General features: G+C 39.3%; 1 protein-coding gene across 1 annotated transcript; it reads right to left on the bottom strand.

The window, feature by feature from the left end:
* Positions 1-7,443: 7,443 nt before the first annotated feature.
* cckar (cholecystokinin A receptor) lies at positions 7,444-18,570 on the bottom strand. The gene is made up of 5 exons (XM_072686780.1): positions 18,166-18,570; positions 15,350-15,601; positions 11,900-12,161; positions 10,150-10,277; positions 7,444-8,219 (listed from the first exon to the last, which is right to left on the bottom strand). The coding sequence occupies exons 1-5, from the start codon at positions 18,305-18,307 to the stop codon at positions 7,636-7,638; spliced, it is 1,368 nt and encodes a 455-aa protein (XP_072542881.1). The 5' UTR covers positions 18,308-18,570; the 3' UTR covers positions 7,444-7,635.
* Between the last annotated feature and the right edge of the window lie 5,932 nt (positions 18,571-24,502).

Below are 24,502 nucleotides of genomic sequence, written 5' to 3'. Positions count from 1 at the left end.
TTGATGTGGTATGTAAACATTTGCAAAACCATCTTTCACTGTCTCGTCTGCACGGCCCATAAATGGAAACCAAGCTGCGAAAACGGCCCTTTTTTTCAATTCATTGCTTTTCTTCATTCGTCTCGAAGCTTCATGTTAAACGGCCATATCCCCACTGATGCCACAGTCACCTGTGAATGGGAGTCCAATTGGCCTCGCTCTCTCATGGTGGGTAGGATGGCACCCCCCCCCCCCACTATTACTTAGTATGGATGTCTGTTAGCCAACGTAGCAGAACTGTCTGTTAGCAAGCACATCTGGTTATATTTAAAATGATCCATCCATCCATCCATCTATCTTCTCATCTGCCTTTACCATGTGTTTTTGAGAGGCAGGAGGAAACCGGAGTCCCCAACAGAAACCGTGAAGACCTGAGTGGGGCTTGAACCCACAACCCCAGCCCCCTGGAGCTGTGTGATACGCGCCCTGCCTGCGGCACCACCGTGCCAGCCCATATAATCTTTTTTTATATATTTTTTTTTTTATAAAGAACAGTAAAGCTTGGGAAATGGTAATATATGAATGAATTATATATTATTTATGTTGTAGGTGCATAAACCCACCTGAGGAAAAGCAAAGCAAAACAAAACATAGGAGAAATGTCAGCTGCATTTCCCAGTATAGAAAAATGCATCTAAGTTACTATACAGCTGTTATACATGTGTTAATATTGGCTATTCAGTATAGTACTGTATAGTACAGTACAAATACAGTATAGTACTGTTAAACCTGTCAAATCATAAATCCATTAGTTTATTAAGACTATATTAAGAAACTGATAATTTTCTAAACGTTTAACGTTAAAAAAATCAAATGTAAATCAACTCATTTACAAGTTGCGTGAATTTACATTTACATCACGTTCTGGGTTTGGATACGGTTTGAGAAGAGACTGTAGGAGAGGGCGAGAGCTTTCTGGACAGCTTCTGCTTTTAGAAGTGAGAAGGCCGGACCCCTGTCTTGATGAATTGAGGAAGGACTAAGAGAGAAAAGTTAGATGGGGAGAGCAGGAGCTTCAGGGGGAGCTTTAGTTACTCCATTTGTCTTCAAAAGAGAATGGCTTGTATTAATTAGTCTTTCTTCAGGCACCAAGGCTGTTTGTACAACAAGCTATTTCATCTGTTGTTCAGGAGGTGTCCATGCTTTTAGAAGTAGAACTACGCCAAGTTTAACACACTACACACCAGGCATGAGTTCAGTTAAGCCTTTATTATGTTTAACATTGAGCCACCAGCAAGCATACACTGCAAAACATTATCCCAGCAAGTGAAATGATCTGAAATCTGGTATCTAATGTTTTTGGCATTAGAATACACTTCATCTATTTTTAGTCATTTTACCTAATGAAAGTGTTTTTTATTTATTGGTAGATACCAATTTCTGATTTTAGCATTAGTTCTAGGAGAGAGGTAAACAATTTGGAATAAGTAAATACAATTTAAATCGAAATAAAATGGTAAAATGTCCAGAAATAAGTTGATAAATCGATATAATTTAATCTGAACGCTGCTACATATCTATGCCATAAACATAAGCTGTCATAAATTGCCATGAGCGATTATGTCATGTGATACAAGTACCTGTAACTGTCATGACAGATGCTGCAATATTGGATGGTATTAGAGTTTGTCACACACTCATTTAAAGCAGCAGTCCTTAAGATTTTTTTTATTTCCATCGAAAGCAGTAGTCTTTCTGAGTGGGAAGTGGTGAAATTTTGTAATAAATGGTGTCCGTGCGCTGCATGACCATCCCTGCACAAGCCTAATATATTCATTCCATAAACAGAATGGTCTGGTAGGTTTTTGTGGGAGTTTTTCTGGACATGTCACATCTTTACAAAATTACGTCACATGCACAGCCTCTAAAAGAGGATTTAGATTCATTCGCTCTGAAAGGAGACCGCACCACAGGACTGCACGTTTTTAAAAAGTACTCCTTCACATGATCCATGCAATGACACCTTCTCACCAGAGAGGCCTCTAAATCCCCAAATCCTCCAAAACGGCCAGACTACCGCTTTAAAGTCACAGCATCAAATGTTATAGCATCTGTCATCAAAAATCTGAACCACTTTAATAAGGGCTGAATTGTGCATCTCTAAAAATGCAGGCAGGTCTTGTGGGGGGTATGCAGTGGTCAGTACCCACCAAAAGTGCTCCAAGAAAGGGCAACCGGGGCATGGGCACTTAAGGCTCACTGATGCAATCCATGGAGGCTCCAACTCAAAATTTCCAGGACGTTTTGGTGCCAGATACCAGAGGACACCCTCAGAGGCCTTGTTGAGTCCATACCACGCATAGTCAAATCTGTTGTGGTGGCACAAGGGGAACCTACTACCTAATGTTACAGCCGATCGGTGAACAGTGTATATATCGAGAGACAGCGATACTATTAAATAATATTAATATTACAGAGGATTTAAGATTTCACAAGCCAGGATATATATATTTTTTGCAATGTACAACAAACATTATATATATTTAATATACATCACATATTATCATACAGGACACATTACACTGTCTGAATACATACACTAAATGCAGCAACTGCACTATATACAGTGAATGCAGTAATCACTTCTGTTATAACCAAACCTTTGTACCATAACCAAACTGTAACTGTAAAGTGAAGCAGAGAAGCATGCTTAACTTTGGACCTCTATTGGATCTCTAGTAGTCCACTCATCATCATATTCTCACACAATGGCAAAAAAAGGGCGACTGGTGTTCTCAAATAATGTTAAAAACAAACAAACGAAGCAGTTATGAAGTTATGATCTGATATGACAGCAACGATATTCGGAATGACCTCCGTAAATAATAAAACAATGAAAAGCGAATGCGTTGAACAACCCCCCCCCAAAAAAAAACAAGCCACCCAAACAGTTTTTCAGGAACCTGAACTCATACGAAATGCTACAATACCATCGTCCCGCTTGCACAAGGGAAAGGGCGCAGGTGTGTGTGAGCGACAGCCCTCCTGCAGGTGCTTTGATGTTCCTGACAGGTGTGAAAAGTCTCATGTGAAGATAAGGAAAGACTGCACTGCAAATAAAGGGTACAAGCTGTGCGGCTTCGAAGAACACAGTGTTTGGATAAAGGAGTGAGTGTGTACCTTGGTGAGAGAAAAACGGCCGAGCGACACCGCAGCGGTGTACCCCATCAACATCCCAACAAGCTCCACAAAGAGTACATATTTAAATATCCACATATTTATGTGGCAAATGACAAGCTGTAGTGGGTGGGAGGGGGTTCTGAACCACATGCAGACACAGATGAGACAGTCTGACTTTTGGGGGGTGGGAGGTGGGGGGGTGGGGTGTCTGTCGTTTGAGAAATTGCTCAGTGGATAAGTCAGTGATGTATGGCTGAGATTATGTACACAGATCTTCAGGCTGAGTTCTGAAGGTCTGCTCACGGTTCCACTATGCTGGAGGTCTGTAAAGTCTCCGAATGGGCAAGCTGTGCGCTTTCTCTAAACATCTGGACAGCCTCAGTCTCCTTCTGAGTATGTGAACCACAAACGAGAACATGCAGCCAGTGGGGCGGGGGGAAGTGTAATGGGATGACACCTTTGACATTTTGCCCAAAAATGTGATCAATTTATCTGTACTGTTTAACCCTCCGTCTGATTCGACAGATATCAAACATTATGAGTGTCTGGAAGTCTATGGAGAGTTTTGAGCCCATTTAATGCAATATAAATGCACACGTTCTGTTTCTGTAATAAAGGTGGGTGAAATTCTGAATTAGATATAGCCCTGAAATTTCAAAACCCTTCATATAGAAGCAGCTACTCAGTTCTTGACAAACCAAATGCATAACACAGTCAGACTAGCATAGCTTTACTCATGGTCCAAATGTAGTTCGTCACCCAAGACATGTTTAGTGTCTGAAGTTGGGTTCTTAGGTTTTGCTTTAGAACTTGGGATGTATAACACTATTAGAATCATAGCCATATCAGCAGATAAAATGAGACACTAGCTAAGCTTCTGATACTAGGAGGGTAAGGATTTCTCCACTGATACATGCAAACTGCCACCGATGTGGCATTGCTGGGCAGCCGACAAGCTTAGAGAACCCCAGTTCCACTGCGCCAGTTAAAGGTGATGAGGGGAGAGAGCACGGCCGATTGTGTTCTCTCAGACTCTGGCTACTGATGGCAAAGCGGCATGGCTCGGGATGTGATCCTGCGACCCCCAGGCCATAGTGGTTGCGCATTAGACCATTGATCCATTTGAAGACCCGCAATCCAACTTAAGCTGTATTCATTGTACTCTAGAAGAATAGAACATTTAGGTCAGGGGTGGGAAACTGAGGACAGAGTTAAGCACAGTCTGCTCTAACAGACCTAATAAATCAGGATAAATCAGGTGTGATTGAGCAGGAAAAGCACAAAACTTTGCAGGAATCTGGCCCTCCAGGAGAATTTGGCCCCCCAGGGGAATCTGGCCTTGATTTAGGTGGATTAATTAGGTGTTAGACTGCCGTGCTAAAATCTGAATTGGATTTATTTTGCTGCTTTTACAGTCGTCTACATATGAACTGTTTCAGCTTCCCAATCCAGCTGAATTTACTCCTGTATTTTTATAAATGTTAGTCAGCACAGCTAACAGTATTCACAGATATGTACCTGAAAAACAGCATGTTATGGCATTGGCTCACAATTCTCATCGCTAAACACATTTATACGTTGTCCAAAAAAAAAAACTTGTACTGTACAAATAAAGAGATCTGTCTTTAAGGCCCAGTTGTGTACCTACATTACCTGCATTACCTGCATTACTAAGAAAGATACATATTTATACCTTTCCACAAGGTTCATAACAGACTGCTTTGTGGGAATGATAACAAAAAATTCAGTACAATTATATATGAGTACTGATTATGTACCCTTGAGGATACATACCTCCCCAGATTGGTATCTAACAATTTACATTGTGCAATCTGCATGTCTGAATTATAACCCCCAAATAAATGACAATTTAATTAAGCTTAAATATCGCTGGTGTCATTCATGCCAAAACCTCCGAAATCCAACAAATCTCCAAAATGGCAACTTTACAGGAGAAGGAAAAAACCTTCTTGACTTTCAATGGAAGTCAATGTAAAAAGAATTCTGTAATTTTGGAGCATTTCTTTTGGTCTATTCATCATAAAATTTGATTTACACTATGTAAAAAGTGAAAACAGTGCCGATAGACTTGCAAACTTTGGTTTGGTATTAGCTTCAATTCATGAGTAGCTATATTAGAGCCAGAGCAAAACTATGAAAAGAAAAAGCTAAATTCAGACACCAAACACACTTTGGCTGAATAGACTACATTGGCGATAAAGAAGAAAATATTTTTAAGTCCAGTGGAGACCAGGTCCTGGCCAATGGATTGTATGTGTGCCAAACAACTGGAAAGACACAGACAGGGCCAAATGCATAAACTCCCACCCCTAATGTAAGCCCTGCATATGAGTCAGTGCCCTAATGCAGACTGAAGACCCTCTTAAGCCATCCACGATCATGCTCCATTTGATGCAGGTATTTACTCAGCCGCGACATGCCCCCAAAGTTAAACACTGGACTCTGTCCGGCATCAGCTTTTCAATGTTCTTGCCAAGCGGTGCATGTGTGTTTACGCCTGTCTCGCATGTCAATGTAAGCTAGTCAGCCGTCATTCAGTCCCATCTCTACAGCTCAAAGGAGGACTGAAGTCCATATTCAATATCCAAACTTACTAAAAGTCTTCAAACACTGTAGAGCTGCCTAAACTGAATGGCATAGTCTTTGTCCATACAGCGCTGTGCAAAGTTCTTAGGCAAGAGGACATCAACTATTTATCTGGGAGGAAAGTGAGAATTCACTTGAAAAAGCCCTATACATGTAAGTATGTAAGTGTGTAAAAATCCTGGGCAAATGATACGTTTCATTGATTTAAAAAGATGTACACACAACCTCTGCAGGAAACAATTCAAAATAACAATTGTGAATTGTTAAAAAAAAGTGCTTGTGGCACAAATGTTGACGGACACTCTCCTAACTGTCTCTGTTCTACAGCGTAATATATGTTCAAACCTTGTGCTGACACTTAACCACCATGAGTGGTTCTAAAAATGAAGCAAATTGATAAAATATATTATGACAAAATATATTAAAGCACTTCCAGCTCACAGTTTCCTGTGTCACTCTCTGTATTAGGAAATTGCTATTAGGACCTAGCAATTAAGGAGAACTGTGGAGGTCAATGTATTACCTGGAGAACCAAGAAACTATTAGATAGAACTGTTCATATGCTGACCACAAGACCTGCAGAAGAGTTCAACAAAGGGGTGGTGATGCACTATTCTACTGTGCAGTGTTGCTTACACAAATAGGACCGTCAGAAGCAAACATTACCTGTAACAGAAAAACAAATCCTGCAGAGGTTGTGCTTACTTGTTTTCACTGTAAAAATCACAAGCAAAATATGAGGGAATTTGGCCAGGGTACAACTGCAACATTAGCATAAATGCAAATAAACATTATTACAATAAGAACTAACAAGAAACTTTAGTTGTCATCTAGTGAGATGATCAGAAAAATACTGACTTCATCTGAGTTCCACCAGCAGCTCTCTTGATATACTTTAATGAAGGACAGCCAAGATAAACTAGGTAGTGAATGGTAACTATAGCTCTTTCCATGACAAATTCTCGGGAATATTGACTTTATTGGAGAAGGAAGAACGCTTTTATATTTAATACAAGTTTATGTGACATTTCTAATGTAACTTTGGACCATTTCTGTTGGTCTATTCTTCGTTAAATGTTAATTTGTGTAAAGGGAAGCTAATGGTTTCGATCAACTCTTTTAAAAATAATAAATAAAAGCCAAAAAAGTGACATTTGAGATGTTTAGGGCTGACACGCTTAGGGCGTTTTTCATACCTGTACTTTTTAGTACCGCTATTTCATACTCTGGTTCACTTGGCAGGTGCAAATACAGTTACTGCACTTGCTTGCGGACCAAAACCACCACACTCACCACAGATATTTGAGAAAAGGTGGTCTCAGTCAGGCTCCAAACAAACTCTAGAGAGGTTTGTTCATGGTGAGAATGTGATCTGACCATGAGCCAACCTAACTATCAGATTCATTCCACAAGTTTGAGCTAAACTGCTTCCATAACCAGGTGTTAACCTGGTATGTTGAACAGATATCTACTACAGCTATGAACAAAGGCCATCTCTGCCAAATCTGAGTTTCTGTCTGTATTTGCTCCTGGCTCAGACAGGTCTAACCAATAAGATTTCTGTGCACTGGGATTTTCAAATCAAACCAAGGGGAAAACGCATAAGTTAACAAACTCCTTAACAGATTCAGACCAGAGCAAACAAACTACAGGTGTGAAAACGTCCTAAAATGCCCTGTACTGTGTTTATCTGTATTACTTCTAATGCATATACTCACACACATCCCGATAAATGCGTTGGAACAGAAGTATCTTAGGAGGCCTATAAGATATTTTGCACAACTCCTCTAAAAAAAAGGTTCTTTAAGGTGACCACTCCAAAAGTAGCTGGTCCCTACATTCTGCTTCAGCCCTTCACTTCTAACAGGCTCACGCTTGGGCAGACCCGCGGACACTGGTGTATGTCAGTCTGGTCAGAGTTCCACTGTCTTGCCCGAAGCCTCCTCCACACGCCAGAGTGCCCAGCCCCCCGCCTCCTCCTCCGCTGAGGCGGCTGCTGCCCCTGCCCTCGCTCTCTTGCTCGCACGAACAGCAGGTGAAGGTGGCCAGCATGCCCTGGCGGAAGCGCTTGTTCATGAAGCAGTAGATGATGGGGTTGACGCAGGCCGAGGTGTAAGACAGCAGGTGGATGAAAGAGATGGGCGCCCCCGACAAAAGCCGGTCAGCCATGCGCTTATCGAAGGCCCGCCAGGCGTTGACCGCAAACACCGGCATCCAGCAGAGGAAGAAGAGAATCACGATGACCAGCAGCATGCGGATGACCCGCTTCTTGGCCATTAGGTTGGCTGTAGGGCTATTGCTGCAGACGCGACTCAGCTTGGTCTTGGAGTTGCTGGAAGTGACGGTCAGGGCCTGGTGCTGTTCCAGGGGTTCTGAGCGCTTCTTCTTGGAGGGCTGAAGGTAGCAGCCATCGCTGTCGCTGGGCTTCAGGCTTCCAGTGCTGCTCTCGCGCTCTGGGAGAGGAGACACATAGGTGACGTGTTCTTTCTTAGCAGCTATTGTAAGGCTGGAATGTCTGTAGCCAGTCAGTTGAAGCAAATTCATGGTATTGTAAAAGAAAAGTGCCCACAAATAAAAGTACTCTGTGTGTGCCTAGCACTATTGATTAGCTAACACTAGCATATCACAAACTACCACATTTAATACAAAGATACAGTCAGGCTTATAAATATTTGGACAATGACACAGGTTTTGTCATTTTGCCTTTGTGCACCACCTCAATAAAGCAATCAAAATGTGATTAGCGCATTGTGGGTCCTTCTGCCTTTAGCTTAGTTGTCAGTAAATGACAAGCATGCTCAACTGGGTTGGTGACTGACTCATATAAGGACAATTCTTTGCCTTAAGAAGCTCTCGGGTTCCTTTCACTGCATGTTCTCATCATAGATCATTATCCATTTTTACTGCAAACTGCCATCCTACCTTCAGTTTAACAGCATTTGACTACAAGTGAGCAGAAAGTATAGCTATACACATTAGAATTCACTCTGATACTTCAACCAGCAGTAACTTCGCCATGTTTGACAGATGATGTGGAATGCTTTGTATTATGAAGCCTTTCCTTCCTTCCTTCTCCACACTACTGTTTGTTTCATCTGTCTAAATAAGATCTAATAAAATAAGATCTTTTCTATCAGTCTAATCTGACCTTTGTGTTAGCAGTGGGTTTTTGGAGTCTTGTATAAAATGCTCTGTGTTTAATTTCATGAAGGTATCCCTTTCATTTTTATTCTAGACAACGATACGCCTTCTGATCTCCTTGAAAGTGTTCTTGGCTTGACTAGATGTTGCGGAGGGGTATTGGTTCAGCAAGAAAAGAATTCTTTAGTTGGCGTCCATGGTTCTTCTAGGCCTTTTGATGCTGCTGATCATTCTTTCTTTTCAAGAATGCACCAGATTTGTTGATTTGGACACTCCTGAAGCTTCTGCTCTCTCCCTGATTGGCTTCTTTTGTTTTCATGGACTTCTTCACTTGCACTGACACACTCCAGACCTTTTATCTCCTTAATATGTCATGAAATACATATTACATGCCACACCTGACCATTCAACAGCTTATCAGTTAATTGTCCAATTGTCCAGACATGTAAAAATAGCTGTAATTCCTGATGTATCACTGTCCAAATGCGTATGGCTTTGACTGTATATGAGTTTGAAGAACCTTCTTAAAAAGGTTTTTAAAATCCATATAATATAAATGTTGTGTATCAATTAAAATATTTTACAATGTCAATATGTTAAAGTGAGAAACTAAATTTAATTTAATTTAATTTAATTTGTACTGGACTACATATTTATGTCTTTATTAGTATAGTACCTTAGTTTGCACCTTAATCACCCAGCCATTATGTCCACATTGCACATGTACATGCACATATTTATATTTATTGTTTTGTACTTATAATTTATGCCCCCTATATTGTGTTTTGTCCATTGTCCTTGAACTATTGTACCATATCCTTACCTATTGTGCACCCGAAGACCTAGCCTAACAGTGTTTCCCGGTACTGTACAACCCTGTATTGGTATAATGACAACAATGTTGATTTGAATCAAACTGATTTAGATAACATGCATTAACTACACTTTACTTCATTAATATGATTTATGGTCAGTAAGTCTTACTTTACCCACTGTGCTTATGCTAGTCCATCTGTTCTGTCTGTATTGCACTGCTGTTTGACCTGCTCCTTCACTGTACTTGTTAGTGGACTGTTGTGTGAGAATGAGGAGGGCATGCACAGACTGTATTTTGTAATATGTGTAGTTGTCTGTATTAAATGACTGTATTAATAATCCGTATATGAATGCAACGTCAGCAATTAGAAAAAAAATATTTCAATATATTTATTATGGGAAAAAAGCTGCATATGGGACACATACCTCGGTTTGACTTCCTGTTAGCCATTTCAAACTTGATGCCTCTGTAGAGCTCGACAGAGATGAGCCCGTATGCCGTCATCATAACAATTCCCGGCACCAAGAACAGAATCAATAACAGGAACACATACCTGGCCAAGAAGCAAGAAGTTGCATAGCTAAGCAAATCAATATGTTCTAGCAGTATCTACAGTACAGGGTGCCTAATGGTATGTCTGGAACATTAATAATACACCAAATCCAAGTCCACAGTGCATAATGCTTCCACGCCTTGATGTGATTCTAAGCTATGTGGTGTGTGTTGTTTAATATACTGACAATACAAATATTTAGGGTTTATCTAACACTTTCCAACGTGTTTTCAGGAATAGTTTATCTGCACTCTTGTTTTGGGACAAGTTGGGAAAAGCTTGACAGCAGAATCAAATAAACTTCCTTTATTTTAACCACAATGTTCATTTAGTCACTAGGATTTAACCAAAGTTTAAAACTTAACAGTCAGACTGAGTTAGAAAAGAGTCAGAATTGTTTGGGTGACAAGAACCAGACACCTGAAGAGTTGAATGCCTTTAAAAGCTAAATTACATAAAGGTATCACAGGCCGGTGTTGCAGGTGAGGCTATGATCACTCGTTTTACCACTGTCCACATGACACTTAACACTGTGAGGCAGTAGTGGCTCAGTGGTTAGAGCTCCAGGTTATTGATGGCAGGGTTGTGGGCAAGCTGCCACTGTTGGGCCCTTCAGCAAGGCCCTTCACCCTCTCTGCTCCCCGGGCACTTGAGTTGGCTGCCCACCACTCTGGGTGTGTGTGTTCACTGCCACAGATGGGTCAAATGCGGAGAACACATTTTGCTGTGCATAGTACAGTGACAAACATGTACACCTTTACTTTTATGTGTAGATTAACTTATCATTAACTTTACATAATGGCTACATTTTGCATAGTAGATGTCACCAATGACCACCACTGTAAAGAAACCCTAGTTTCTTTATAATGCATTTCATATCAAAACACTCTGAACTGGTTTGTTTAAATCTTCAGGACCGAGCGCTACAGGAGGTTTGAAAAATCTATGGAATTCCGCTTTGACAGTACTACAGAAAAGTGAAAAACTTCACATTTGCATTTACTGTGTCTTCAAGTAAACAGACACCACATACTCATGAATCATGTAAAGTTACGCAACTGTTGCTACACTAACACACTGTTTTGAGGGACCACTGTGGATGTTCACCTTGTCTCTAATATACACTCAAACCTAAACTTAAGTGGAGTTATGACATAACTGCATTTTGGGAATTCAGTTATGTCCTAGCCCTCAAGCCCCTTATATAACCCTGCTTTCAGTCCAAGTCTGCGTTGAACCAACGTCACACCCACCTCCAACAGGGGGGTGGGGGTGTTCTACTTCATGCGCAGAGCATAGGAAAGCCAACCCGGACTCCAAGCCAAAAATATTCCGAGTCCACCCTCCCGTTCTATCTCAGACTTGGTCCAAAGTAGCCTTAAACCTCAACCCAAAACCTAAGCCAAACCCTAACTCCAATTGGGCTTCAACAAATTGTGCATTTTTAGACAAGCTATAGGGCACTTCGAAAGAACTCTAAAGAACGAAAAATCAAAAGAACACTACTGGATGCTTCAGTTCATCCTTCAGCCGTCCTACACATTGGCCGAACTTTTCAAAAAGAACTGGATCTTCTGCACGGGTCCAGTTCGTTGTTATGACAATGAAGCAGTGAATCTTACCATGACTGCTGTATGATGTCGCTGGGCCAGTCCGGACGGCACATGTTGCCAGTGGTGTTGTTGTTGCGGCGGTAGGGTACCAGGGTGCTGGAGATGGGGTAGGGCAGCATGAGCAGGAAGGAGAAGAGCCAGGTGGCGGTGATGACCTTGGCAGCGTGGGACTTGGTCTGCCAGGTGCGAGATGTTAGGGGATTGCAGATAGCGCTGTAACGCTCCAGAGAGATGGCCACCAGGTTGAATGTGGATACGCTCACTGAGATACCTGTGTGTAAATGTGTGTGTGGGTGTGGGTGTGGGTGTTGTAAACAAACAAAAGGGGTTGGTGAATTCATTAAGCTTTATCATGAACCTGGTCCTGCAATATTGGTCCCTTTAGTAGTGTTATTAGTATTGTACCATACTGTTGGTATCGCCCCGCTAAAAGAAATGAATATCAACACAGACAGGAAAAATGATATCAAATGTAAACAGTGCTAGTGTACTCAGTGAACCCTCCCACTGAGACTGAACACACTCCAGACTGTGCCAGATTGATGCTTGGTGGTCTTTAGTAGCTCATTATATTATTACAGAATGAAAGGAGCTGGAACTTCCTTTGCTACTTGTCAACGAGCAGTTCTTTAAGAAACCGTGTGAGGAACCTTTAGGTATAAAGAACCTCCCCATACGTCTTGCTTAGAACCCTCCATCCGAGACAAGATCTGTTCCTGTTACAAGAGATGTTGAAAGTATGCTCCATTTGTTACATTAATGGCCACTTGCATTTTTAGTGGTTTGACACGTCTTACTTTATGACCGGTCAGGAAGCTGATGTAAGATCCTGTTCTTATAAATGGTCAACAATGCGATCTGTTAGCTATCAGTGCTAGCAGACCCACACAGCAGTAACAGCGGTGCTCATAAATCCCGCCTGCTTTATCGTGAGCTAGCATCAGGGAATGATGCAGTATAAACAGGTAAAGCATGCCGATGGAATTGGATCTGAGGATAAATGACCGTGGCATTGTTTTATTGCCCAGCTATAACTGCTCTTTAACACATGAGTAACCCAGAGTAGATATTTTCACTATTACAGATAAACATCTGTATGAATCAGCAAAAATACGATCGATCAGAGGATATAAAAAGTGTGTTTGATCTGATTCTGTATCAAATCTAACCCAACTGACAACTTAATGGTAAGCAAAATAGTAAAACAGGTAATTAACATAAGCGTTGAGTTAGAATGAGCATGAGTTAGAATTTCTGTAAATAGTCATTTTGTTACAATAATGAATAAAAAACAGCATTTTCCTTTAAACATTATATCATTGGTTGTGTGTTTTTGATGTTGGGTACTAGCTGAGTGCTGAACATAGCATTACAATGCAGTATTAGTATTTACAGCAGAGGTGAAAATTGTGGTATTCTGTTATTATTGACATCAGGTCTTCTTCTTCTTCCTCTTAATATTAGTATTATCATTACTAATGACAAGTATTCATATACTTTTGAAGGGGAAGGGGGCTTTATACCCCTCTAGCCCGCACAAGCTTATACTGTATGTGTACTAATACATGTACATCTATGTCAGGAATGGGTGCAACGTATAGTAGCTGAATGTTTGTGTTTTGAATGTAGTGTTTTTGTCAGATCGACCACTAGTGTATGGTAATCAACACTGCAGAGAAGATGCATGTAAGTTCACTGGTGATTTTGGATAGTGAATAAAAGCGCTACACTTTTGTTGTAGACATCACAACCTCTGAGCCCTAATGCCATTACTGAGAATAAATCAGAGTGGTAATTGGAGAATGATTGAGTGACATCTTAAACCCCTGAGAGATGCAGAAATGTTGAGTAAAGAAAAGATGGGTGGGACCCATAAAGTGTAGCTTAACATGTGTTGAGAGGATCATAAAGGCGGCGATTTCCAAACATTAGTTCATTTGTAGAGGTCTGATGCAGGCTGCCAAAATGCCGATCAGAATGTTTAGGCTTGGCCGTATCGTCTAAAACAAACACCACTGTCCTCTTTTAACTCTCTTTAATGATACTTGGGCACACAACTAGTAGCAGAGGAGCATCTCTCAGTCTGAGCCTGTTAACTGAGCCAACACAGCCGCAGCACAGGCCAACATTACTTTAATAGGAGAACCTCCTTTGATCCCTACATCAAACCAACAGTCCTACAGATAAGTGCATTCTTATTCATACAGATTTACAGGATGAATGGAAGAGCTTTTAACTATGCTCTTAAATCCCCACAGCACAGCTGTGAAAAGCCTATTGTGTCAAAAGAGCGATGATCTTCAAAATCCCCACGCGGAAATCCAACACATGGCCATTTATGCACATATATCATAAAAGATAAGGAGGGGGTTATACCTATCCAGAATCACGCCTGGCATTAGGCATGGTGCCATTAGGTGCATGTTTATCAAAGAGTCTTATTCAATTGGCAATATATGGACTAAACAAGCTGTGTGTGTGTGTACATCTGTGTCAGCGATGGCTATAATGTAAAGTCATTGAATGCATTTATTACATGGGCCGATTGCAATATATTGAAGTATTATATATTGGACATGTATAATATATGAGTCATATACAGTACTGTGCAGACGTTTTACATACTGTTGGTCTCAGCAATATGTGTTTTTGCTTGTAGAAACTCCACACCACATTAGAACAGATGCACATAAACGTAAATACAGCAAAGATTAACAAGAACTTCTCATTTTGAAGACTAGTTGATTTTTGTGTTTTTGTGTTAGTTTGAAGAAAAATATTATTGTAATTATTCTAATATTGGTGATTTACTTAAATCATTACGTAAATAAAAGCCTAAGGGGCTTTTTAATTCAGATCTGGCAGTTGTTCGGAACATTATGTCAGAATTTCATGATAAACGGCCCAGTAGAAATCGCCTTAAAATGACTTGGAATAAAAAAAAAATTAAATTGACATCCTTTGAAAGTTAAGAAGGGTTTAAGCTCCTCTAGAGACTCAGGATGCCAGTTTTTTGTATCATGTATTGTTAAACATATATGCCCCATATTTCAAAATATATATTTTTATATGTGACAAATATGTTCTAGGGAATTATATATATATATATATATATATATATATATATATATATATATATATATATATATATATAGATGTCACACATTTAAAATATATTATATATTTAATATATTTCCATATATCAGATTTCCACATGGCTCTAATTCTGTACCTTGCATTTATTTTTGCTCTACTATTTCAAAATATTCAGCTGTCCTTTATATTGTATGTACATTACCCTAATAAACAGACCAATAGAAATGTTGCAATATCACCTGGAATGGAATTATTAAATGGACATAAACTAAAAGAGAGAGGTTACATATATAGGAGATTGTTTTGTCTGACCCTGGACACACACACATACACACACAGCAGGGTATGAGCACAGCCACTTACCCATGAAGTATGTGGCTGTTTTACAGATGCCACTGCCGAAGACAAAGTTCTCCATCAGGTTGGGGATCAGTGTGAAAGGCATGCAGAAGACACACAGCATCAGGTCACTGACTGCCAGGGACAGCAGGAAGAGGTTGGTGACCGTTCGCATCCGACGGTTCCGTACTAGCACGGCGATGATGAGGCTGTTGCCCAGGACACCGAGGAGGAAGATCAGGCTGTAGAGGATGATGCGGACTGTCTGGTTTATATCTATAAAGGCAGCAGGTAAACAGAGCAGGTATGCAGTGTTACTTCTGGTGATTAAGCAATATATTTTTGTATATATTTACTTTCATTTATCACACAAATATGTGCATGCAGTAATTTGAAGATATGGGTATAATGCATTTACTAGATGTAGATAGCTAGAGTTACATATCCATGCTTGTCTCGTTCTATACACATCTATGCAAATATGAAGTATTATGTGCAGTAATGCGCAAGAGTTACCTGTGTAAACCTAATGTGTAAATCTGCATAAATACAAATAACATCAACACAGTGGTCAGTGGTCAGATTGTGGTGTTTAGAGTATTATTATTTTATTTTTAAGAAAACAGAAGTGACACTGAATGTATGAGTTAAAGGTGGCAGGTGGGTAATTAATACAATGCGTGATGTGTCATTAACAAACTTCTTGCTTACACTTGAAAACGAACTGTGTTTGTAACACTTAAAGAAATGAACTGTGTTTGTAACACTTAAAGAAATGAACTGTGTTTGTAACACTTAAAGAAATGAACTGTGTTTGTAACACTTAAAGAAATGAAATGTGTTTGTAACACTTAAAGAAATGAACTGTTTGTAACGTTTAAAGAAATGAACTGTTTGTAACACTTAAAGAAATGAACTGTGTTTGTAACACTTAAAGAAATGAAATGTGTTTGTAACACTTAAAGAAATGAACTGTGTTTGTAACACTTAAAGAAATGAAATGTGTTTGTAACACTTAAAGAAATGAACTGTTTGTAACACTTAAAGAAATGAACTGTGTTTGTAACACTTAAAGAAATGAACTGTGTTTGTAACACTTAAAGAAATGAACTGTGTTTGTAACACTTAAAGAAATGAAATGTGTTTGTAACACTTAAAGAAATGAACTGTTTGTAACGTTTAAAGAAATGAACTGTTTGTAACACTTAAAGAAATGAACTGTGTTTGTAACACTTAAAGAAATGAAATGTGTTTGTAACACTTAAAGAAATGAAATGTGTTTGTAACACTTAAAGAAATGAACTGTTTGTAACACTTAAAGAAATGAACTGTGTTTGTAACGTTTAAAGAAATGAACTGTTTGTAACACTTAAAGAAATGAACTGTGTTTGTAACGTTTAAAGAAATGAACTGTTTGTAACACTTAAAGAAATGAACTGTGTTTGTAACACTTAAAGAAATGAAATGTGTTTGTAACACTTAAAGAAATGAACTGTGTTTGTAACACTTAAAGAAATGAAATGTGTTTGTAACACTTAAAGAAATGAACTGTGTTTGTAACACTTAAAGAAATGAAATGTGTTTGTAACACTTAAAGAAATTAACTGTGTTTGTAACGTTTAAAGAAATGAACTGTGTTTGTAACGTTTAAAGAAATTAACTGTGTTTGTAATGTTTAAAGAAATGAACTGTGTTCATGTAAGACATTTTATTCATTTGTAATGTCTCATAAAAACACATTTAATTTACTTGTAACATCTAAAGACAATAAATGTGTTAATGTAACATTTTATTCATTTTAATGTCACTTAAATTTAAAATGCTGTTGTTGTTTTTTTCAGGATGACTCTGTGAAGTCCAGGGACTGTATGGGTTTGCAATTCCACCAGCAGCTCATCTGATTTACTTTAATGAAGGATCGATTACTACGAATTAGACAGTGACTAAATATCTCTTGTTTGCAAAAATCTCATTGTCCAAATAAATAACTCAGTCATATATATATACACACATACCATATGCCCGTGTGTAAAAAGTAATGTCACATTAAACGTTATTTTGTATTTCCCCAAGTATATATATATAAATATATATACAAGATAAGATAAGATAATCCTTTATTAGTCCCACAGTGAGGAAATTCTCAGTGTCACAGCAGAAAGGGATAGCAAGACACTCAGTTACAAAAACGTAGATAAATAATTTACACTATATACACAAAATAAATAATAGAAGTAAAAAAAGCAATAATATTACTTACAGTTTATTTACAGAAAATGACTCTTAATTGCACATGTGGACATATATATATATATATATATATATATATATATATATATATATATATCCATATTTGTGTATATAAAATTTGTTAAAATGTTAAAATATAAATATATATATATTGCACATATTTTAACATTTTAAGAAATTAAAAAAAACGAGATATTTACACTTTACTTTCCTTCTTATCATATTTGTAGCCCACGATAATCTGATCTATGGTTAATATGGTCAATATTCATGTGCACATGAACACAACCGCTTCAGTCTGGTTCATTCAAACCAACAGCTTTACTTCTGTGCAGCCTGGACTGCAGAACACCCAGAAAGACACATAACTTAGTTTTGTAAAGACATTTTTAACCCGTACCAACTGAAGTCTCATTTTCCTGAGTCTGGTGAGAGAAGCGCAGCTGCGCGTAAGAGGGAGAGCGGTGCGTAAAACGCAGGTGCTGCGAGAAGCGGCTGCACTTTCCTTCGCTGAGAGGAATACAGAGGGAGAGTGCAGCGGACAGAGCCTGCACACGCAGACTGTGCAGATCAGAGCAGTGGTGACCTACCTTTGGGCTCTCGGGTCAGGCCTGTAGTGGCTGTGGGACTGAGATGATCACAGTCTGAGGAGTTCCCGAACGCGATTCCGCACAGCAGTCTGTAAATGTCCGTGCCGTTGAGGAGCATGTCGTGAATGGTGAAGGTCTCCATGTTTCCTCGTGATCTCGTCTGTTCCCCAAATCGCTCAGTATTACAGAAACTCGCCCTTTCCTCACCGGCTGAAGAGCAGAATACGCGGGCGGCTGGTGGCGCGCCGTGATTTTACAGGCGCGTGCCTGGCCATGGCATGCTGAGGTTCTCCAAATGACCAAGATCGAGCGGTCAGAATGAAAGACTGGCCGTTTCAGGTCGAAGATTTGCAGGTGGGTAAAAAAGCCCAGGCTTCTCGCGTGCGTTCGCCCGTGTGTTTGCGCGCTGCAGTGCTGGAGAGGTGAGCAGCTCGTGCACATGGACAAGTGGTCAACTCCTGGGCGGAACTGCTGACTCCGCCTTTACGCCTCTCTATGCACACATACGCACATGCTGGCTGTCAAAAGTTTGTGGACACCTTGCCACCTTGCCTAGCCTATATAAGGTCTTCATAACTCACAGAGGAATCTGAATGTAATAAAAAGGGAGTGTTTAAAAACTACAGTGCCATGCAAATATTTAGGCACCCTTGATCAAAAGAAGTGTAGCTAAAACCATAAAAGATGACAAGTTAACAAGACATGTTCCTTCAATATTTAGCATTACTTTTTATGCCCATGTGTTTTACAGTTTCAAAATAACAATAAATGAAAAGGGCTCAAAAAAAGTTTGGGCACCCTCTATGGTCAGTACCTAGTAACACCCCCTTTCATATGTATCACAGCTTGTAAACGCTTCTTTCGCCCATTCTTTGCCTTGCTTCTACTTCTGGAAGACGCTCGAGCTGTGTCTTGCACTGCTCATTTCAGGTCTATGCACACATTTCTGATTATGTTTAGGTTGAGGGACTCAGATAGTCACTTTTAGTGGATTTTAAGGTGTATTTAGGATCAGTATTCTGTTGTAGAGTCCACCCCCTTTTCAGGAATGGTTTTCATTTGATGGCTCTTCCATTAAGATCATATTTGTGGAGGTGTTGCTGCACAGTAGAACAGTGCACCTTCACTCCAGAGTCTCCAGAGTCTCATTAATCTTCCTATAGGTATTTTAATATCAATCAAATAAGGGTTTTGGAGTTGCCTTTCTAGCAATCCTATGAACATTTCTCTTGGAAAGTCTTTTGGTCTTCCAGACCTCAACTTGACCACCACCTTTCCTATTAACTGTCAGTTCTTACAGTTAAACCACTTCCTGAAAAAGCTTTGCTATCTCCATCCTCTAGCCTTCTGCTGCTTTGTGGTTATTAATCATTTTTGTTTTCAGAGTGCCACTCAGCGAAGGAGCATATTTTTTTTTATAAAGCTTTGAAATTTGCATCATCTGGCCTTTCCTAATGATGACTGTGAACAAACCATAGACCTAACATTTGGATAGTGCTTATTAGATGTTTTGTAGGTACTTACCTTTAACATTCATTCAACACATTCCTATCATATTCGACTTTTATGTAACCCTTAACCTGCCCTCACATAAACCCTAACTCTAAACCTAAAACCTAATCCTACCTCTAACTCTGGTCCTCAGCCTTAATCCTAATACTTACCCTAGCTCTCAACTTTAATCCTAATACTTACCTCAATCCTAAACCTAATCCTAACCCCAGCTCTCAACTTTAATCCTAATACGTACCTCAATCCTAAACCTAACCCTAGCCCTCAACTTTAATCCTAATACTTACTTAAACCATAAACCTAATCCTAACCCTAACCCTGGTCCTCAATTTTAATCCTAATACTTACCTCAATCCTAATCCTAACCCCAGCTCTCAACTTTAATCCTAATACTTACCTCAATCCTAAACCTAATCCAAACCCCAGCTCTCAACTTTAATCCTAATACGTACCTCAATCTTAAACCTAACCCTAGCCCTTAACTTTAATCCTAATACTTACCTAAACCATAAACCTAATCATAATCCTAACCCTGGTCCTCAATTTTAATCCTAATACTTACCTCAACCCTAAACCTAACCCTAGCCCTCAACTTTAATCCTAATACTTACTTAAACCATAAACCTAATCCTAACCCTAACCCTGGTCCTCAATTTTAATACTAATACTTACCTCAATCCTAATCCTAACCCCAGCTCTCAACTTTAATCCTAATACTTACCTCAATCCTAAACCTAATCCAAACCCCAGCTCTCAACTTTAATCCTAATATGTACCTCAATCTTAAATCTAACCCTAGCCCTTAACTTTAATCCTAATACTTACCTAAACCATAAACCTAATCATAATCCTAACCCTGGTCCTCAATTTTAATCCTAATACTTACCTCAACCCTAAACCTAACCCTAGCCCTCAACTTTAATCCTAATACTTACCTACAACATAAACCTAATCCTAACCCTAACCCTGGTCCTCAATTTTAATCCTAATACTTACCTCAATCCTAAACCTAACCCTAGCCCTCAACTTTAATCCTAATACTTACCTCAACCCTAATCCTAACCCTAGCCCTGGTCCTCACCCTTACCACAACCTACACCCAATACTTAATCCTAACTCTAACACTGATCCCCAACCCTAAAGCTAACCTCTATCCTAAACCTAATCCTAACCCTAACCCTGATCTTCACCATCTTCAACTATAACTTCAATCCAAAACTTAATCCTAACCTTAACCTTAATCCTAACCTTAATCCTAAACAAGCGGCTAATCCTAAACATAAGCCTGGCTGAACCCTAACCCTGACTGTAACCTCAGTCTTCACCCTGGCATCTATCAGATCAAAATCACGTGCAGCCTGCTCTGCTCTGTGTCATAACGCTGGGTGATTAGACATTTAGCAAATGATAAAGACAGCTCTACAGAACCTGATACTGTAGGAAACCTGTACGAGTTCATCCTGTGTGTGGTAAGCTCCTTAATTTACCTTAATAAAAGCTTGACACTTGCAGTACAAGTGGTAAATAACTCTCTGATAGAAGGAGAAGTAAGGTTGATGTGGTGGAATCGCAAACAGGTGATGAACAGTGGAAAAATGGAACTTCCTGTTTTTGTGACTGCCAAGAGCATTCTTGAAGATAAAGAGACGGAGAGCATCTGCTACCTACAGGAAGCCCACTATGGAGACGTGTAAGTGTGTGTGTGTGTGTGTGGGGGTGGGGGGGGGGGGTTGTCTTAACAAAACAAACTGCTTTTATTACCAGCACATTAGGCATAATGTGATGACATAAATGGCACCATGGCTGCTAATCTGCTCACTTTCAATTTACATGATATCGAATGTGTCAGTTGATTGCACATTAAAAAAAACATATGGCACATCAAGACAAGTTTTGACAAACAAAGCAAATTTAAAGTTAGTGATTTACATCAGTCACCAAGCGGCTGCCCATGAATAAAAGATCAAGACAAAAACTGCTCTCTTTTACATCGATCAGCCATAACATTAACATCTGTTGGATCCATTGTTAGGAAATGGAAGCTGAATCAAACCAATCTGGCGCTTCCTACAGAAGCAAAAGCAGAAGCTTTTGGGGCAAAATCCAAAACGATATGTGCACAAACCTAACACTGCCATGCCCAAGTAGTGAATCATGGGAGTTGCAGCATCATGGTGTGGGGGTGCTTTTCCGAAGTGGCCGTTCTTTTAAAACTGAAGGATAGATGGATGGTGCAAAATACTCGGAGATACTGAGAGCCAACCTTCTTAAATTTTCTAAAAAAAAATAAAGACTAAAGCTTGGGAAAAACCCTAAATTTCTGTTTTCACCTCTTGATGAATTAGATGAATCTGGCAGTTGTGTCAACACTGAATGATGAATGGACCAATATAAATGCTCTAAAATGACAATAATAATAATTTGCAATAATATCTTTAACATTGACTTGGATAGAAAGTTAAAAAAACTGTAATTTTGAACATATAAGATTAAAGTGAAGAAAATAACAAGAATTATCTTGTTTCAGTGGCATCTGTCAAGGGGTGGGATAAATCAGGCAGCAAGTGAACAGTCAGTTGTTGTAGTTGATGTGTTGGGAGACATGTGTGTAAGGTATCTGAGCTTGTAAGGTACCAAAGTGCCAAATCATGATTCCTAGATGACTTGGTCATCAGAGCATCACCAAAACAGCAGGTCTTGCAGGATCTTGAGGGGTACCTACCAAAAGTGCTCCAAGAATGAAAAGCAACTGCTATGGGAGGAAGGCAGTCTGGTGGAGGCAGCAGTGAGATACTCTGGACAATGTTCTGCTGGGAAATCTTGGGTCTTGGCATTCATGCAGATGTTACTTAAACATGTAGCACCTACCTAAACATTGTTGTGGACCAAGGGCACCCCTTCATGATTTACTCATGACGACAGTGGATTCTTTCAGCAGGATAATGCCACAAGTGCATGCAAAAATAGTTTGGGATTAGTCTGAGGTGTTGACTTGGCCTTCAGATTCCTCAGATCTCAATATGATCCGGCATCCATGGGATGTGCTGGGCAAACAAATCTGATCTATTGAGGCTCTACCAACAGGGCTGCTAACCTCTTGGTGCCTTCAGACATCTTGTAGAGACCATGCCTTAACAAGTCCGAACTGATCTGGCTTTTAACGGCAGGAGAAGGACCTACTTGTAATGTTGCTGAGCGTTGTACTCGTTTTAGCCACCATGCTAATTTGGCTGTTTTGTTACTTAAGCAAGTTAAGTTAAATAAAAACAGTCAATTTTATCTCAGCTGATTCCTCTTTTAGTGAGGGTGACACTGAAGTGTTAACTGGCACATGTTAACTATATGGCTTCTAAGCATGGATCATAAAAATCTTACATTTATACTGTAGACAATACCATGATATACTGGCAGTAGTTTCACCAGTATGTTGTTTATAAGCTTATTAAAGGTGTTTATGATTGTGTTTATTGAGTATGTTAAGTTGTTCTTAGGTATATAAATAGTATGTTATGTGAAAAAAGCTCAGTTGTAGATTTACAAGCTTATTTACGACCCTGTCATTTCGCCTGTCAAGAAGTAAAAAGATTTTCTCAATGAGGGCTTGTGGGAAAAACCTCTGCTTTTCTTGGCTGGCTTGTGGTACCGGAACATCTCACAGGAGCTGTATATATTATAGCATAGTTTTTAACACTGTAACAAAATCACTGTCTTAGTTTTAGTGTTGCTGGATCTCTGGTTGTGTATCTCCTCTCGCTGTATTAAAGCCATACAGTACATTACTGCAGGATTTCCACTGTACATCAACAGCAGCTTTTTATTTAGATTAGTGTGGGTGACGTAGTAGATTCATCTATTATGCAGACCAAACAATATTCCCACACTGCAGTACATGGCCTATACTGAAGCATAACATATTATAATCTTGTAATATTATGGAATAATAGGCAATAAACTAAAATGAAGGGATTTTATTTTGGTCATTTTTAAAGAGTTCACATTTCTCTGGTAGGTGATAGCTGTTACTTGGTTTCAGTATACTGAAAAAAAAAGAATGATTTAAAAAAGTGTTAAATACAAATGAAATATGTAAAATGAAACATTTGTATGTTAACAAATGTTAAAAGAAAATGTGACAAGAAATGTGTTGTGATAGTTTGACACGTTTTATTTGTGTGCAACAGCTTGACGCATTTTAATCTCATTTTCTCACATTGTTTTCAGGTTACATATGACTTTGTTTACAATTGCAGCCATGCAGCAAAATGGAGAGTGTTATATGCAGCCATTACTAATTGAATAAACTATATAGACTAGAAATAGACTGTAAAAATGTGTCTAGTTGTGCCTTGCATTAGTTAATGCTGCTGAACTGTCAGCGGCAGTGATGAATATTTACTAGGGCTGGGCGATTTGGTAAAAATACATTAGACAATACAAAAGACATTGATCATGGTACATGTGATCACAGACTAAATACATCAGTAGCGACAGATTCTTAAAAACTACTATTCAGATCCTCTCCTGTTCTGAATACAGTGATTTTACCCAACATCTGCTGCTCTTCATCTAAGTACACAGTCTAATTACACTGTAATGAAACCTGCATTTGATCAGAGGTCATTAAGCAAGAACACTCTCATCAATCTGCTTAGAGAAGCATATTGTGTATCACAAGAACAACATCATTTATCACCAAACGATAAAATATCGTGATACTGTCCAGCTCTAATATTAACCGTATCGCTGAGTCAGTGAGACAGAGCCTGCGGACCTACCGGGTAGGAACTATGTGCGCAGGGTCCGCGTTTCCTGCAGCTGGTGCTCC

This window comes from Salminus brasiliensis, chromosome 9, assembly GCF_030463535.1.
Source record: "Salminus brasiliensis chromosome 9, fSalBra1.hap2, whole genome shotgun sequence".
NCBI classification, from domain to species: Eukaryota; Metazoa; Chordata; class Actinopteri; order Characiformes; family Bryconidae; genus Salminus; species Salminus brasiliensis.
Note: the sequence above shows the minus strand (reverse complement) of the source record. Positions and strands in the feature narration are given on the sequence as shown.

What these genes read in the sequence shown, in the direction of transcription:
- cckar (XM_072686780.1), bottom strand. Translation starts at nt 18,307, where the DNA reads ATGGAGACCTTCACCATTCACGACATGCTCCTCAACGGCACGGACATT. An exon ending in GACATCATACAGCAGTCATG is followed by an intron (nt 10,278 to 11,899) that starts GTAAGATTCACT and finishes CTTCTTGGCCAG; the next exon opens with GTATGTGTTCCTGTTATTGA. An exon ending in TAACAGGAAGTCAAACCGAG is followed by an intron (nt 8,220 to 10,149) that starts GTATGTGTCCCA and finishes CTCCTCTCCCAG; the next exon opens with AGCGCGAGAGCAGCACTGGA.